Source organism: Umbelopsis ramanniana (assembly GCF_025399195.1).
Source record: "Umbelopsis ramanniana AG unplaced genomic scaffold K450scaffold_2, whole genome shotgun sequence".
Taxonomy (NCBI): domain Eukaryota; kingdom Fungi; phylum Mucoromycota; class Umbelopsidomycetes; order Umbelopsidales; family Umbelopsidaceae; genus Umbelopsis; species Umbelopsis ramanniana.
In genome coordinates, this window is record NW_026252088.1 from 317,944 (window position 1) to 332,610 (window position 14,667).

General features: G+C 43.3%; 8 protein-coding genes across 8 annotated transcripts; 4 read left to right on the top strand and 4 right to left on the bottom strand.

The window, feature by feature from the left end:
* Nucleotides 1–351: 351 nt before the first annotated feature.
* Nucleotides 352–950, bottom strand: K450DRAFT_218737 (uncharacterized protein). The gene is made up of 2 exons (XM_051585259.1): nt 861–950; nt 352–793 (listed from the first exon to the last, which is right to left on the bottom strand). The coding sequence occupies exon 2, from the start codon at nt 603–605 to the stop codon at nt 447–449; it is 159 nt and encodes a 52-aa protein (XP_051449230.1). The 5' UTR covers nt 606–793; nt 861–950; the 3' UTR covers nt 352–446.
* Nucleotides 480–2,773, bottom strand: K450DRAFT_218743 (uncharacterized protein). Its single transcript, XM_051585260.1, has 8 exons — nt 2,566–2,773; nt 2,422–2,480; nt 1,739–2,311; nt 1,382–1,654; nt 1,256–1,303; nt 1,080–1,176; nt 861–1,009; nt 480–793 (listed from the first exon to the last, which is right to left on the bottom strand). Exons 1-8 carry the CDS (start codon nt 2,743–2,745, stop codon nt 703–705), a joined length of 1,470 nt encoding a protein of 489 aa, XP_051449231.1. The 5' UTR covers nt 2,746–2,773; the 3' UTR covers nt 480–702.
* Nucleotides 2,568–4,708, bottom strand: K450DRAFT_218759 (uncharacterized protein). The gene is made up of 5 exons (XM_051585261.1): nt 4,406–4,708; nt 4,035–4,338; nt 3,394–3,909; nt 3,107–3,322; nt 2,568–2,963 (listed from the first exon to the last, which is right to left on the bottom strand). The coding sequence occupies exons 1-5, from the start codon at nt 4,486–4,488 to the stop codon at nt 2,748–2,750; spliced, it is 1,335 nt and encodes a 444-aa protein (XP_051449232.1). The 5' UTR covers nt 4,489–4,708; the 3' UTR covers nt 2,568–2,747.
* Nucleotides 4,709–4,772: 64 nt separating this feature from the next.
* K450DRAFT_218765 (uncharacterized protein) lies at nt 4,773–6,324 on the bottom strand. The gene is made up of 6 exons (XM_051585262.1): nt 6,193–6,324; nt 5,980–6,098; nt 5,835–5,905; nt 5,557–5,769; nt 5,412–5,475; nt 4,773–5,292 (listed from the first exon to the last, which is right to left on the bottom strand). The coding sequence occupies exons 1-6, from the start codon at nt 6,279–6,281 to the stop codon at nt 5,150–5,152; spliced, it is 699 nt and encodes a 232-aa protein (XP_051449233.1). The 5' UTR covers nt 6,282–6,324; the 3' UTR covers nt 4,773–5,149.
* A 46-nt stretch (nt 6,325–6,370) lies between these two features.
* On the top strand, nt 6,371–7,222 carry K450DRAFT_218771 (uncharacterized protein). The gene is made up of 4 exons (XM_051585263.1): nt 6,371–6,536; nt 6,600–6,662; nt 6,735–6,857; nt 6,982–7,222. The coding sequence occupies exons 1-4, from the start codon at nt 6,398–6,400 to the stop codon at nt 7,110–7,112; spliced, it is 456 nt and encodes a 151-aa protein (XP_051449234.1). The 5' UTR covers nt 6,371–6,397; the 3' UTR covers nt 7,113–7,222.
* Nucleotides 7,223–7,261: 39 nt separating this feature from the next.
* Nucleotides 7,262–9,202, top strand: K450DRAFT_218773 (uncharacterized protein). The gene is made up of 5 exons (XM_051585264.1): nt 7,262–7,544; nt 7,616–7,843; nt 7,907–7,992; nt 8,053–8,696; nt 8,758–9,202. Exons 1-5 carry the CDS (start codon nt 7,278–7,280, stop codon nt 9,075–9,077), a joined length of 1,545 nt encoding a protein of 514 aa, XP_051449235.1. The 5' UTR covers nt 7,262–7,277; the 3' UTR covers nt 9,078–9,202.
* Nucleotides 9,203–9,286: 84 nt separating this feature from the next.
* Nucleotides 9,287–12,871, top strand: K450DRAFT_218778 (uncharacterized protein). Its single transcript, XM_051585265.1, has 15 exons — nt 9,287–9,507; nt 9,592–9,743; nt 9,806–10,155; nt 10,215–10,301; nt 10,369–10,441; nt 10,511–10,653; nt 10,722–10,943; nt 11,016–11,243; nt 11,334–11,424; nt 11,481–11,563; nt 11,629–11,853; nt 11,927–11,996; nt 12,060–12,145; nt 12,216–12,372; nt 12,437–12,871. The coding sequence occupies exons 1-15, from the start codon at nt 9,309–9,311 to the stop codon at nt 12,821–12,823; spliced, it is 2,553 nt and encodes an 850-aa protein (XP_051449236.1). The 5' UTR covers nt 9,287–9,308; the 3' UTR covers nt 12,824–12,871.
* Nucleotides 12,872–13,211: 340 nt separating this feature from the next.
* K450DRAFT_267596 (uncharacterized protein) lies at nt 13,212–14,584 on the top strand (the record flags this gene model as incomplete). Its single annotated transcript, XM_051592848.1, has 3 exons — nt 13,212–13,406; nt 13,540–14,055; nt 14,120–14,584. The coding sequence occupies 3 exons, from the start codon at nt 13,212–13,214 to the stop codon at nt 14,582–14,584; spliced, it is 1,176 nt and encodes a 391-aa protein (XP_051449237.1).
* Between the last annotated feature and the right edge of the window lie 83 nt (nt 14,585–14,667).

Genomic DNA, 14,667 nt, shown 5'->3' on the forward strand with positions numbered 1-14,667 from the left:
AATTCAGGTTTTCCCCATTGCAACGTCGTAAACGTCTTGTTGGAGCTGAACCATCTTCCACTCGACAGATTTTCGTGAACGTACAAGAAGCAATACATCTTGACCAATTGATTGGCTTTGCCGCGAAAAGCCTCGTACCTGATGAGAAAAGTATGCAATTTTTACAGATCCACGTTTTACAGTGGCCAATGCTAGGAAAAGTGCATAAACTGCAACCGACTAGCTCCTCCCAGCTAGAGGCCACACAACCCGAATAGTGCTAGGTGTTCATGATAACAATTTAATCTAAGACATTACTTTATTAGAGTCAATAAGATGTATAGACGTTCGCTTTCAATCAGGCTGGCGTGTGTTTAGAGAGAGCCGTTTGGAATTGTGCGCTACCATTTGTCATTCGCTATTACAATGCACAGCATTCCACAGCAGTAATGCAACAATAACACCCCTTATAAACGTACTTTTTGCCCTCGCGTGGAAATAGTAAAAGTCATACGCGCCATGGAATAATAGTGTCTTACATTAAAACGAAGGGCCAAAATCTGGAAGGAACGGTGTATAAATGCTATAACTACAGGTGATGAACATAGAAAGTGAGAGGGAATCATGTTAAGCGAATTAGTATTAAGCTGCTACAGTTAAACTTTGATGAACAGATAGAGTAGAAAAAGAAAAGAAAGCTGGATCGAAGAACAACAGCGAGGTCTACAGGTCAATTTGTGCGAGGATGGAGGGCAGTTTTTCGTCATAAGTACTGCAGATATTGATGAGCAGAGGTATATCATTTTCTTCAACCCTGTATACATCAATGTTTAATATTTCAAACATTAGCTCATTACTATCTTCAAGGACCGAGCCTTTACCTGATTTCAGCCGCTAAAGACTTGGGGTCGTTGAAAAATGGTTGTTCATCGAGGGCATTGTATCCGTTTCGCCGCTGGTAAACTGCCTCTTGTAGGAAAGTACTTCGAAGGTACAATAATTGTAACTGGTCTTCGAGCCATCCCAAGCACTGTAGTTCAAAAAATGATCGGTCAGTTCAGCACTGAAGCAGATAATGATATCGTGATGGATTCCATTACCTCTTCTGCTCCAACGCCGTTTTGAAATTTTCGCTTGAGGTCCGTCAACATTTGGTGAACTAAACTTGACATTTGCATATACCGCCAATCATCTTTTCTAGAATCCATATCATGGCTACCGTCCTGTTAGGTATGGGCGTTGCAAATTAAAAGCAATTTCAAATAAATGGACTCACAGTGCTTGATCCGGTTCGTCTGGTCGTTGGTGAAGAGTGCGACATCGCCTATAACAGAGATTAAAAAAAAAAACCGGTTAGTCCCCCAAATTAGACGTACACATACATCTATCCGCATCTGCTTACGAAGTGTTGGTGTCAATGACAATGCACACGGCTTCAGAGGTATCATTCGTAAGTGAATATTGAGTCAAAGTGTCCCGCATATCTGACTCCAAGGCGTCGATGAAGGAATTGTTGGGTAAGCCCATCAAAACGAAATCCGATTTGTACGAGTTGCAATATCCAACCATAAGTGACCTTCCATAGGACTTTGCAAATAGCTCGTCTGCTGCTGCTGATGGTACACCTGTCTCTTTAGCGAGCGTAATATCCGGCTCCATGTGATATATGTACGATCTGTGCAAAGAAAACAAAATTCCCAAGTTAACTAAATGGGGGGTCATCCAAAAAACAAACAAATCTCATAAAAGAAAAACTGACTTGGGCATAGACAAGGGATAGCAGCAATCGGCGTCGGTAGATTGTGATCTTGAGCTCAAGGATGGGCTTCTAGAATCGGAATAGCTTCCTCTTTCTTGTCTCAATTCTCTCGTTTCTGCGGCAATGGCACTAGCCACTGCCGTTGTATGGGCAGCGGTGTCAAAGTTAACTTGTGTAGGTGGGATGGTTTGGGACGACGACCGATAGCCCTGGTTATCTTCTTTAATTGGCGAGGTAGTGTCTAGAGAAGACGCTACGGAAATGTTTTCCCGATAACTTGCATCCTCCCCTTTTTTTCGTGGTATATTTATGGATTTGCTTTCAGCCGAACCCATCAATTGCTGTACAATGTGGTCTTCCATCTCCCCGCTGGTATCTTCCATAGGAAACTCTTTTCCAAAAATAGAATTGGAGTCTGTATCCGTGGCTAGAACTTCCATATTGTCGTATACTTCGTTACACCGAATGAAATAACTCAAGACATATATTATCCTTCGTACAACAGCTGGCTGTTGGCCGACAACGATAGTTCGTGCCATGCGACTTTGATGACCGACATGCCCATATAAGTCGCTGCCGAAAGAAAACAAAAAGTGACAGGTCAGCGACATGCTTATTTGTGATACGTCTGAGCTGTGCCCAACCCCAAAACAATATAAAGAATAAAAACGCCAATAACTTACCTAAGTTGCGCCCAAAGTGGATCGTAGTAGCCATGATTATAGCCGCCCAAATGTGGAGACTATATGTTGGATAGGTTGAATTTAGAATTGCTTTGCGAAAAAAGGGGGGGGGGCAGTCCATGAAGTAAAATGAAAGTTACATACCCTGCTCTCTTCAGGCGGTCGTATCGTCGGCACCCACGAAAGATGATATGTTAAAACGGCGGTCATCATTGTGGATATCAAGAAGTTTTGCGCCCGATTGTCGTACAGGTCCATAAGGTTGGTTAACTCGCGCAAAAGATGATTCGCATACTCGGGCCGTCGATGTGAAAATGTTGACATGTTTAGCCATAGTGGTTCCTGCAGGATGACTGAGTGACATGTAACTTTGCATGAAAGTTATTCAGGTAGCTTACCTGAATTCTTGGGGTGTTATAGAGTGAACATATGGAGTCTTTGAATTTGGCAACGGCATCCAATAAGATGGGGTCGTTTTGAAAGGTGTTTGCTGACAAAAAAGGCAAACTTCCTCGACTTCTGCGCTGTGGTTGAGCAAAAATCTAAATAAGATGATGAAAGGCATTAGTATGTATGTATCACCAACCCGGCTACTTTCCCTTATGTGGCATGCCTCCGCAAGTCTGTCATCAATGTCTACGGCACGCGACATAATTATATAATTATTATTTTTTCTTTAACTTACTGAATTAAGTCCGCTCAAATGCATTTGTCTTGGTGAAGATCGTCGAAAATGATTACAGAGCAACTTGAAAGCAACGACTTGAAGTTGGTGGAGTTTGTTTTCAATGACAGCGAAGTGGGAAAAAATAAGATCCAAAAGTGGATGTGTTTCTGAATTATCTAGGGTGATGACCACAGCCAATGCATATTTGATAGACCTTGAGGGATGGCGTACAGTCTGCTCATGAAAAATAATTTAGGTGCAATTCCAACGACGCAAGAATTCACACACCATGATCGAGGACTTACACTGGGTTCCACCACATCATACGTACGTGTATTGGGAAGAGGGGTTGGGTTGAACGTTCCGTCTTCAATGCTGGTTTGACTGAAGCGACGAGACCGTTTGCTATTTAAAGATCTTCGGGATTTCGGTGACCGTCCAAATAATTGTTCAGCGAAAGGTGAAACAGAAGAATATCGAGAAGATTCATCATCACTCGACAATTCGGGACTGTCATCCACAATGGAGTGAGGTCTGGAAATGGATGGGCGGTGCGATAATCGAGGCCCAAATATCGTCGTGCCATCCATATATGGCCCACTTGCAGATGACGAAAATGACATATCACTGTTGACAGACGAAAATGAACCACGGCGAATAGGTTGGTTTTCAAGCTCGCGAGGATTGATGGTAAAAAGGTTGGTCAAGATGATTTGTGGGTGCTTATCTCGTTTGTAATGGATTTTGGTGCTGGTCCCTTTGTAAGCCAAAGGAGTGGCTCCAAATATCATGTCTCCAATGATGTCCAATTTCCGATATTGCTGTTTGGAACCAATGAAAGAGGAGTTGTATTAGCTCAGCCATCAAACTACTACAGGTACATTGTGGTTTCCAAAGATAACGAGGAAAAAAAAAAAAAAAGGTGGACCATTCAATCTATTTTTACCTTGCGTTGCTGAGACAGACCATCATGGCTCGATACGGACGGTAGTGTCTTCACACTGTAGGATCGAAAGTCGCTGCTTCGTCTGCCTTCAGCGAGAGAACCAACGATTTCATTTGCTCTGCTGGCGATGGTATGAAGCTGAGTTCCATTCCATGATCGAGACACATCATTTGGTATTCGCACTGATCCAGTTTCACTGGTGGGAGGGTGATGAGAATCATATAATGCAAACTTGCTGCTATTGCTGCCTTCCTGACAAAGTAAAACTCGAACTCGGTCGGGGTCAATAGGGTCTAATTTCCACCTTTGGGACATGTAGGGAATGAGTTTAAGGTGAATTTGACATAATGACAGCAAGGTTGTCTACGTACTGATCGGGATCCAAAAGAGCCTCTGCAGCTTTATCGTCCAAGTCCTTTGCCGTTGACTTGCTGCGAAAGAGTTTCTGTAACATGCGGCAGTGACTGAAAGATTGGGGACAAATGCTCTTTTGAAAAAGGCGGAGGTGGGGGAGAAGTAAGAAGAGTGGTAGTTGAGAGTAGGGGTAAGGGTCTGATATATAAGAGGGGTTATGTTTTTAACTAAGTTTGAGAGTCTCTTGAGCCTTGTGAATGCCCACTAAGGCTCATTGAGGGTACTCTCTTCAAAACGAAAAGCTCAAAGGAACAACAGCTGACAGGAAAGTTTCAAAGCCAGAGTGGCCATTTCAATGTCACACGCCAGTCGAGCCTGTCACAATTTTTTTTTTTTTTTTTTGGGCCCTTTGACCCATTCGCCGGTACACGTTGAGCATATGGACCCATCATCCTAAACACGCATCCTCCTTGGTTTACAAGGAAAAGAAAAACAACAAACTCCTATGGTTGAAACAAAATAGTCTCTCCTGATAATGTGTTATGATCCAACCATGCTGATAATGAAGTGCAAAATAGATGGTGGTTGCCATAGGGGCGGATGAAAATCAGTACTGTATTTAGCAGTGGAATTTACTGGAATACACATGGAAGAACATCTGCCGAAAGAAATACGAGATTGAACATATTACACGCGTTGGGCATGGATATGGTGTTAATTGCCTCCTAGAAGTGGCGCTCTTTCGCCACTCAGACGATCTGTCAATCGACTGAAGCGCTTGTTAATACGCTCCAAAATGTCGGGAACAGTGGCACGGGCGATGGCGCTGACGAGAATACCGCACACAACGAGAGAAGTGACATGGGGTACACCGGTGAGAAACACGGCGGCTGCGAGGAGGATCCTAATAACAAGTTCAACCAAATTTGTCGATCAGTACGTATTGGAAGGAGATGTTCAAGGGTCTTCACGTGTAGAAAAAAACTCACCATGAGGTGGTTGCAGCGTAAATCCAATCCTTACGTTGAGAATAGTCAACCAGGTGCAATGCTACGAATCCAACAATTATGATGATAACCGTATGCACCTATGTGTATCACAAAGAGTCAAGTGACGGTTAACAAACAAGTTAAATTTGTGGGGCCAATATGGAAAGTGTGCTTCTTACCACTGGGTGAGTTCTGGTGACTTCAGAGAACCAGAAGCTTTGGAACAACGTAGCAAAGAAAGTGAACGCAGCGTAGATGGAGAAAGGAGCATTGACGAATAGCAAGTCAACTGCATTTCTGGGAGGGTAATCGCGAAGTCGGTGATAGACAAATCCTACAGAAGCTAAGAGCCATAACAGGCCAACGTATGCCAAGATATCGAGGTGGAAATACTGTAAAGGCGTATTGAATAAAATGGATTCCTTTTTTTTCAAACAGAACGAAGAACAAAACTTACCCAAAGAAGAGCTTGACCACTGTTGACCAAAGCAATCAAAAGATACCAGAAGCCGATGGCCTCAAATGCGTCTATTGTGCAAATAACATCATGATGGTTAGAACACCGACTCCGCCTTATGCCAACACAAGAAATACAAACATACCTTTGGGAGCACTGGGTAACCACTGGTAAATCGTCATACCGATTAGCAAAACTTCCAATATGACAGATAGAATGAGAATGAAGTCGCGACCACCAAACTTTTCAGGATGGCGAAGGAACCTGGTAACGCAATTCGGCAGGACAGAGGCATTTCGTCAATACAGAACATGTCGCGTGTCACAACAACAATAAAATATATGTAGACAGAGCTTACCAGTCTTGAAAACTAAATCCATGTGAGCCAACAAGAATAAGAGTGGCAGCAGTGTTAGCTAGCTTGAGCTTGATGTCGAGATGGGTCATGGTGAGCAAGTCAAGGTGGGAAATGCGGAGATTTAAATCTTGCTGGAACAAGCTGGTTCAAGAAATGCTTGTTGCCGACTGCCCTTTGCTTTCGACCCGCCCGCCCTGTCGGCAGAATGTCCACTTCGCATTTTTACTTGCCTTATGGCTACAAAGAAGCTCCTCCATGGCCATCTCTGTACTGGCCATTTGGTCCCAATTTCAATCCCCTGAGTTTAATCGCTGACATTCCTCATTCGCTGTATTATATGAAAGGTATTTTCGCTCAGTTGAGAAACCTCGACGACCACAGGAATGAAATTGACCATTTCCTTTCAGACATTTGGAAATTCACCGTGCTTTGGTCACTTCTATTCTCGATTATCGTTTATCTCCCAGCAGGTAAGACTTATATCTCCTGAGATCCTTCAGAACTCCCCTCGCAGATATAAACCGGAGCACTTTTTTCGTTAGGTATCTGGGCCTACTTTATGTTTCTTAAATCACACACTTTCAAATGGTATATGCTGGTTCTTATACCGTTAGTATTTGTGTTGGCCGGATGCCTTTCTTCCTTTATCATTGGAAGTGTCGTTGGTATGTGAAGAATGTTATTTTATTTTTTATATATGGGCGCCGGCCGGTCAGGTGTATTTTCATGTACACACAAGCAAAAAACAATCGGCCATTAACCTCCATCCGCCATTCTAATTCATTTCAGGTGTCGTGTTGTCCATCATCTATAATGCCGGTTTCTTTGTCATGTCGACTTGGATTCCGTTTTTGTGGGCTCTGATTCAAGTTCTCATTGTCGTCATTGGCAGCTATTCCACTATCACTACCATACTATAACGATTGTACTCTTTAGTCTAGCATACTCACATCATGTACTATATACTATATCACAATACATACCATCGTACATGGTAAAGGCACCATGTACGTCATTTTCCCAATTTTTATGTGGAGCCGTATTTCACGTCTGCAAACTCAGCTCTTGGCCTTCATCTCTTACTTATGTCAGAATTCCATTCCCTTGCTACCCTCATCAAACGCCTAGAGGTAGCTACCACTCGGCTGGAAGACTTGGCCCTTTCGGGCATGTCTGCTTCTACCATCACCGCCACCCATCCACCTGCTGCTCCTTCAGCTTCATCTGCCCAACCTAAAGAGGCTCCCGTGGAGGTTCCTAGAGCTGTCGAAGCATTCAGTAGCGCAATTGATACCCCAGTCAAACGGTTTATTGAACTATCTGGCCAACTCGGTGGCCCTGTTCAGGAACAGGTATGGATCGGCTAGGACACGGTCTTTTTTGCTACGAGTGTTTTAACAGACGTGTATCTCTCGTTTTCTAGGCTCAACTCTTGCAACAGCTCGTCAACGCTCAGCGCGATTTTATTCATTTAGCCTCTATCGCTAAGAAGCCCGATATGAGCTCACCTACCTTTGCCAAACTCATAGAGCCTATTCAAAAACCTCTCATGGCTATTACCGAAGTGAAGGATAAGAATAGAGGTCACAAACAGTTTAACCATTTAAGCACCGTAGCTGAAGGTGTTCCTGCATTTGGTTGGATCGCTGTGGTAAGTTAAAAAACAGATGGTGTATGGAAGAAAATGCCTTGCTAAGAAGTCTTCCGGCCGTAGGAACCTACACCTGCACCTTACGTCCAGGAAATGGGCAACGCTGCTCAGTTTTACTCGAACCGAGTCGTGAAGGAGTTCAAAGACAAGTAAGTCAGCATGTGAAATTGGTATAGGTCTGATGCTTTAGCTCACTACGGTGTTTTCAGAGACCCCCAGCAGATCGAATGGACCAAGGCGTTCTTGGCTATTCTTAACGAGCTATACAGTTATGTTAAGGAGCACCACCGCACTGGACTTGTGTGGAATCCAAATGGTGAAAACCCCGAGTCAGCTTTCAGTAAGGTCTCGTCTCAACCTTCTGGATCTGACGTTCCTACCCCCACCGCACCCCCACCAGCACCTGCACCTTCTGCTGGAGGCCCACCACCCCCTCCTCCTCCACCTCCACCCGTCATGACCGAATTCGAAGATGCTGCTGCCAAGCCTGCACCTTCCGCCACGGGAGCTTCCGCCGTGTTTGCTGAGTTGAACAAGGGTGAATCAGTGACATCAGGTCTTCGCAAGGTTGATAAGAGTCAGATGACACACAAGAACCCATCCTTGAGAGCAGGAAGTGTTGTTTCTGATGATGCTGTGAAGAAGACCCGTCCACCAACTCCAAATAAGCCCGGAAAATACGTCTTGAAGAAGCCTGCAAAGACCGAATTGCAAGGAAACAAATGGGTTGTAGAAAATCATGAAGGTAACAGCGATGTTGTGATTGAAGGTGAGATCAATCATGCTGTCTACATTTTTGGATGCAAGAACTCCACCATCCGTATCAAGGGCAAGGTCAACGCCGTTACCATGGGTAAGTTAAATATTGGATGTATACTACGCTAATGATATGGTATATTAACGCTAGCGACTAGATTCATGTCACAAGTGTGGCCTGGCTGTAGACACCATTGTTTCCACTGTCGATCTTGTTAACTGCAGGTCATTTGGTGTCCAAATCTTCAACGTTACCCCCACCATTGTCATTGATAAGTGTGATGGTGGTCAAGTCTACTTGAGCAAGAACTGCTTGGATGTCGAGATTTTGACTGCAAAGACATCCGCCGTCAACATTCTTGTGCCTGAAAGCCCTGCCGAAGACGCAGAATTTGTAGAGCTTCCTGTCCCAGAGCAGTTGAAGAGTACCATTGTTGACGGCAAGGTCGTTACCGTTGCCGTCGAACATGCCGGTTAATCAATAGACTGGTGATGTGGTTTTATCATTTTTTGAAAGAAAAAAAGAAATATTTCATTCATAAAATACTGTAATTGTTCGCTTAAATAAAAAAAGAAATAAGCTGAACAATGGCTAGAAAGTGTAATTGATTGGCCGTCTCGACATACCCTAACCCCGCCCATGGCGCGCTCTTCCAACTAAGGAAACGTGAAGTGTTACTTGTGCCCGTCGACAACCTCCATTCATTCAATGCCAGCACCGAGTTCAAACTCTGGTAGCTCATCCGCTGAGGATGATCAAAAAGAATCAGTTTACTATGACCAAGCCACGGCGTTGAGTTTATCTCCCCATTTAGAGACACAGGTGTCCTCTATTTTACAAGTGAAGGATCCGTTAGATGCTCCGCAATTCGACCCTACAGAGTACATCAACCGCTTATTCCCCAATGGTGCGTTTGCTCACATAGTATACGTAGCATAAGGAGATAATCCAGGACTGTAGTTCAGCACTAATGAATTTTTATGACTGTTAGAACAAGCCATGGCATCAATGGACAGTGTGCTCGGCGTCCTTCGATCAAAACTCGACGAACTCGGTATCGAAATCAAACGACTCACGTCAGAACAACTAAATAAGGGTGCAGATAATGCTGAAGAGCTGAAAAAGGCGAGAAAATCCATCGAGGTATTTGGTGTATGTATGGCTACGAGAGCGCAATCATTGGATACTCATTGGAGTGAATGAAGGATTTGTTCATCAAAATTCAGGATATCAAAAAGAAGGCGGCTCAGTCGGAAGAAATGGTGCAGGAAATAACGCAAGACATAAAGTCGCTTGATTTTGCAAAGAGACATCTTACCCTGTCGATCACAGCTCTTAAACGACTACAAATGTTGGTAACCGCTGTGAGCCAGCTCGAAGTGATGATACAGAAGAGGCAATACAAAGACAGCGCTCAGCTTCTCCAAGCAGTGCTTCAGTTGATACAGCATTTCAAATTGTACAAAAGTATACCACAGGTGGCTGAACTTTCCAAGTCGATTGCTGCGCTACAGACTGATCTGAACACCCGTGCGCTGCAAGAATTCAAATCTGCGTGAGTAGGACGCAAAACAGTTGAAAGTTTCGTGACAACCTCTAATCAAAGGTGTACAGGTTCAATTCGGATGGATCCATGACGGGTTATGCTAGCGTATTACACGACGCTTGTTTGGTAGTCACCGTTTTGGGAACAGAATCTGTGTAGGTTATGCGTTTTGATGAGGTGGCTCGGTCATATTCAACAATTCTGACCATCGCCTTTCTATAGAAATTCTCTTACCGATTGGTACGTTGATTTGCAACTCAAAACTTATAGAAATCTGTTCCGATCTGGATTTGAGGTAATTTTTTTTTGTTATCTTTAATGACTGAAAGCAACCATACGATTAGTTACTAAGTGGAATTTGTAGGTGTCAGATCTCGACAATGTATCCCGTCGATATGCTTGGTTGAAGAGGACTTTGAATACATGTGATGAGGAGCACGGCTCAATATTCCCCCCGTCATGGCATGTCAGTGAAAAGATATGTCAGAGCTTTTGCAAAATTACAAGGTAAGCAAAGATATGTCATCTCCTTGCTCATTGAAGTGAAGAATGAAGCTCTTACGCCGCCCGCCCAGTGACGACTTGAAGGAGGTGTTGGCAAAGAAGCAACAGCAGATTGATGTGAAGGAATTGCTCAAAAGCTTACATTTGACCATCGAATTCGAGAATCAGTTGTCGAAGCGCTTCAGCCAACAGAGCCAGAAAGATGATACCCATCGACAGCCTTTCAAATTTGAAAAGTCTATATCTTCTGTTTTTGAACCATACCTTGGATTGTACATTGAAGCGGAGGATGGGTACGTGGTTTAAAGACAATTTTGATACTCCACCCCATTTTTTCAAATATCCTAACTATGGCAATGTCTCAGCGCACTGGCCGGAATGATAGAAGAATACAAGACGTCTGATCTGAACTTGGAACTCGATGCCACCACTGTGGTTTTGCCTTCTAGTACAGATCTGTTCTATTTCTATCGTGAAACTCTTGTTCAAAGCGCTAGATTATCAACAGGGAAGGCTTTCTTTGATCTATGCAATCTTTTTGGAAAGCATCTGGATAATTACTGTACAAATGTGCTACTAGGAAACTTACCCAGGTAAAGGATCAAAACTTGCTGCTGCATGGGTGGGATGAAAGGAGATTGAATGATGGTGTATCTGATTCCATGATATTAATCCGCATAAAGGGACGAAAAGCGACCTTTAGAAAATGAACAGATACGATTCGCATGCTACATTTTGAATACTGCGGATTACTGTGGAATTACAACGCTACAGGTACTATTTCATGCTGCTTACCACGGTAAAGGCAACAGGACTAACATAGCAATCAGTTGGAGGAAAAGCTGAAGGAGAAGATCGACGATAAATGGAAAGATCAGGTCGATCTACAAGCACAGCGTGATAACTTCTTGAAGTGAGTGGCATACACGTCTTGTATTCTTCTCATAGTATATTGACACCCTATGTATGATTTCCCAGTGCGGCTTCGGTGTCCATTGGAGCGCTGATAAGAGGAGTTCTTGGTCAATTTGATCCTGCGTATCAAGCTATGGCCAAGATTTCTTGGGGCTTGGTGGAGTCTGTTGGAGACCAGTCATCCTATGTCAGCGATTTACAATCATGCCTTGTCAATAGCATTACGATTATGGGAAAGACTATAGGAACTAAACGCTATTTCAGGACTTTTTGTGACCGCTTTGTCGAGTGAGTGTTAATTCCAAAGATTGTGGCGGTACCTCGCGCTATTCTTTTTGCTAACATGGTGCGGCTTATCTAGGGCATTTGTCACTCGACACCTGGCGAATATAACAAGATGCCGGCCAATTTCAGAGGTCGGAGCTGAACAGGTATATATGGGGGTATAACTTATCATTCATGTGGCTGTCACTCACGAATTATGTGAACACTAGATGCTGCTTGATATCCATGCGCTTAAAACCACCATTATGGATATGCCGTTCATGGGCACGGAAGGTTCCGTTGCTGTGCCAGCATCGTAAGTTGATATATACGTGCGTTTGTCGATGTATACAAGATACAGCTCTCATGACGTTCTCTCTTCGCAGATTCGCAAAGCTTGTAAATAGAGGTTTTAACAGAATGGAGACCCTTTTAAAGGCAGTCATGACACCATCTGATCCTGTGGAGGGATTCATTGAGAGCTACATCTTCTTGATAGCGGATAAGAGCACCAACAACTTCCAGAAGATCATGGATATAAAGGTACGTGATACTGTAAGGAGCACATGGAACAAGGATATAATATTCATACATTGCTTGATATCAGGGTATTCGGAAGGCAGACCAGCCTCAGGTGATGGAAGCTTTCCAGAAACGGATAAGCAGCGCTGAAACGCTAGCTGATAGCTCAGATATACTGGGCAAGCTTGATTTGCCCGCAACAAATGTGCTCCCCAGTTCAATTTCGACGTCCTTCAATACCATTGCGAATACCGCTAGTAATTTTAATACCGCACAGTTCCAACAATTGGGAATTCGAAGTGCTGTCGGACAGTCAACGTCCATGAATAGCCCAATTTCACCTACAGGCGATGGTACAGCCAAAGGAAGATTGAATGAAAACTTTAGAAAGCTGGTTATGACGGGCATGAACTTCCGTAAAGATCTACAGGAGAGACGAGAGATTGCTAGTCGGCAAGCTAAGCCAACCTGAGCTGAGCTCACTCCCACTATAAAATAAAAATACCCAATTTTAATCATATGGTTCTCCTTTCTTCGGCTTAACTTGGACGACTTGTTGCAAGCTAATTGCGAACATTCAGTTCTACATTTCACTCGAATTGTTCGAATGTCACAGAGGTTTAATTCTATCATTGACGCAGCATAATACACATCGTCATTCCTTGAATTTTGCATGATTTTATGAAAAAAAACGTTGTAGCTACAAAAGCTTCCATTGTTCACTAAACTGCGATTGGAACTCCAACAAGCTGTCTAAGGGCAATTTTTGTCAGTATGCTATGTATTATGGCTTTTGACTATAAAATATTCACAAGTATATTAATATCCTCTTTATTAGATAGAATTCACTGAAAAGTACAATGAGACCAAATGAACTCCTTTGGAAGAGGGAGATTGGCCAGAAATTCTCTGTTACACACTGGCAAGGCTCCACAGTAACACAAGTACCAATGATACTCAAAGAAAGTCCGGTGAATATTACGGGAAGCGATAAAGTATTCAGTTCATATTGGCTTAATGATGGCGACATTTTGTTTGGCACCAAAGATCAAAAGGTAACGTCACTTAATAATCAAAACTGTAAATGCGTCAATTTCGCTGCATGGCACAATATAATATCCGTGGTAATGACATTGGTATAAGTTGCTTGTTTACAACGTAAACCACGCCAAAAAATTTGACATACAGCTGCCATCGCCTTCTCCTATATCAATTACTCAAAAGCACAACGCCATATACTTGAGAGGTAGTCAACGAACGCAGAACTTCTGTCGTGGCAGTAATCATCTGCCCAAGAACTCAACGGTTCCCTTAGCTGGAATTCGAGCCATTAATGCCAATCCAGCCGGCACATTAATCGCCGTGGCGAGCAGTAACCCGTATTCCATCTACATACTTGACTTACCATCACTTTCATCAAACACCATACTACAAGGGCATACCGACGCTATATTTTCTGTAGCTTGGATAGACAACGAAACCGTTATAAGTGGTTCTAGAGACGGAACGATGAAATGCTGGAAAGTAAATGGAAACAAACAACAAAGTGTACAAGATCGATCGATTGAAATTCTAGAAGCCTTATGGAGCACAACTGAAATTGACAGTCAACGAATACGCGATTTAATATACCTAGACATGAAGGCAGTTACACTATCTTCCAATGGATTTCTGGACATATGGGATGTGGAAAAGCAGGCAGCTGTAAGTTTGTACATTGACCATCTTTTGGCTTCATATTTGATCTTTGACTAAGTTAATCCATTAGCAGGTCAACTCCATTTGCTTGCCTTTTCCTCTGGAAGCTGTTTGCATGGCTGGAAATAACCAAAATGCCACGGTAGCTGTTGGATCCCAAGCTCATGTGGCTGTTATGGATGCCAGATCTGGGTCCTCTGTTCACACGTTTCAGTCTGTCAATGACTACACTGGGGTACGGTCCCTTGATTACTGCGACTATATCATTACTTCAGGTGGAGGAATGGGGCATATAGGATGGTACGATTTGCGAGCGCAAAGATATTTGAAGATAGATGGACAAGATTTTCGCAGTGCAAGTGCAGGCTGGTTTGCAGTAGAAAACGACCTTCAAAGTAGTTCAGGGGGATGGCATGGAAATCCAACCAAAGCTATATATACTCTCAAATACAATCATCAGCGCACTAAACTTTTTGCAGCTGGCGGTCCCCTTGAAGCCAACTTCAAAGGTGCTTATGCAGGAGTATGGATGTAAAACTCTGCTCTAATAAAAGTGCTACCCCACCAAGATGTTCTTAACCTTTGTGTGTGTGCGAAAATCGCATGGAGACGAGTACC

Excerpts from the sequence above, each read along its gene's own strand:
- K450DRAFT_218737 (XM_051585259.1), bottom strand. The coding sequence starts at position 605 with ATGATTCCCTCTCACTTTCTATGTTCATCACCTGTAGTTATAGCATTT.
- K450DRAFT_218743 (XM_051585260.1), bottom strand. The coding sequence starts at position 2,745 with ATGTCAACATTTTCACATCGACGGCCCGAGTATGCGAATCATCTTTTG. Across the intron at positions 2,312-2,421 it reads CCACTTTGGGCGCAACTTAG|CGACTTATATGGGCATGTCG; the intron begins GTAAGTTATTGG and ends TTCTTTCGGCAG. Across the intron at positions 1,010-1,079 it reads ACGGCGTTGGAGCAGAAGAG|TGCTTGGGATGGCTCGAAGA; the intron begins GTAATGGAATCC and ends TTTGAACTACAG.
- K450DRAFT_218759 (XM_051585261.1), bottom strand. The coding sequence starts at position 4,488 with ATGTTACAGAAACTCTTTCGCAGCAAGTCAACGGCAAAGGACTTGGAC. Across the intron at positions 4,339-4,405 it reads GCTCTTTTGGATCCCGATCA|GTGGAAATTAGACCCTATTG; the intron begins GTACGTAGACAA and ends CATGTCCCAAAG. Across the intron at positions 3,910-4,034 it reads GTCTGTCTCAGCAACGCAAG|CAATATCGGAAATTGGACAT; the intron begins GTAAAAATAGAT and ends GGTTCCAAACAG.
- K450DRAFT_218765 (XM_051585262.1), bottom strand. The coding sequence starts at position 6,281 with ATGACCCATCTCGACATCAAGCTCAAGCTAGCTAACACTGCTGCCACT. Across the intron at positions 6,099-6,192 it reads GGATTTAGTTTTCAAGACTG|GTTCCTTCGCCATCCTGAAA; the intron begins GTAAGCTCTGTC and ends TTGCGTTACCAG. Across the intron at positions 5,476-5,556 it reads TCACCAGAACTCACCCAGTG|GTGCATACGGTTATCATCAT; the intron begins GTAAGAAGCACA and ends TGATACACATAG.
- K450DRAFT_218771 (XM_051585263.1), top strand. The coding sequence starts at position 6,398 with ATGTCCACTTCGCATTTTTACTTGCCTTATGGCTACAAAGAAGCTCCT. Across the intron at positions 6,537-6,599 it reads TTCGCTGTATTATATGAAAG|ACATTTGGAAATTCACCGTG; the intron begins GTATTTTCGCTC and ends ATTTCCTTTCAG. Across the intron at positions 6,858-6,981 it reads TATCATTGGAAGTGTCGTTG|GTGTCGTGTTGTCCATCATC; the intron begins GTATGTGAAGAA and ends AATTCATTTCAG.
- K450DRAFT_218773 (XM_051585264.1), top strand. The coding sequence starts at position 7,278 with ATGTCAGAATTCCATTCCCTTGCTACCCTCATCAAACGCCTAGAGGTA. Across the intron at positions 7,844-7,906 it reads CATTTGGTTGGATCGCTGTG|GAACCTACACCTGCACCTTA; the intron begins GTAAGTTAAAAA and ends TTCCGGCCGTAG. Across the intron at positions 8,697-8,757 it reads GGTCAACGCCGTTACCATGG|ATTCATGTCACAAGTGTGGC; the intron begins GTAAGTTAAATA and ends GCTAGCGACTAG.
- K450DRAFT_218778 (XM_051585265.1), top strand. The coding sequence starts at position 9,309 with ATGCCAGCACCGAGTTCAAACTCTGGTAGCTCATCCGCTGAGGATGAT. Across the intron at positions 10,442-10,510 it reads TGTTCCGATCTGGATTTGAG|GTGTCAGATCTCGACAATGT; the intron begins GTAATTTTTTTT and ends TGGAATTTGTAG. Across the intron at positions 11,854-11,926 it reads TTTTGTGACCGCTTTGTCGA|GGCATTTGTCACTCGACACC; the intron begins GTGAGTGTTAAT and ends CGGCTTATCTAG.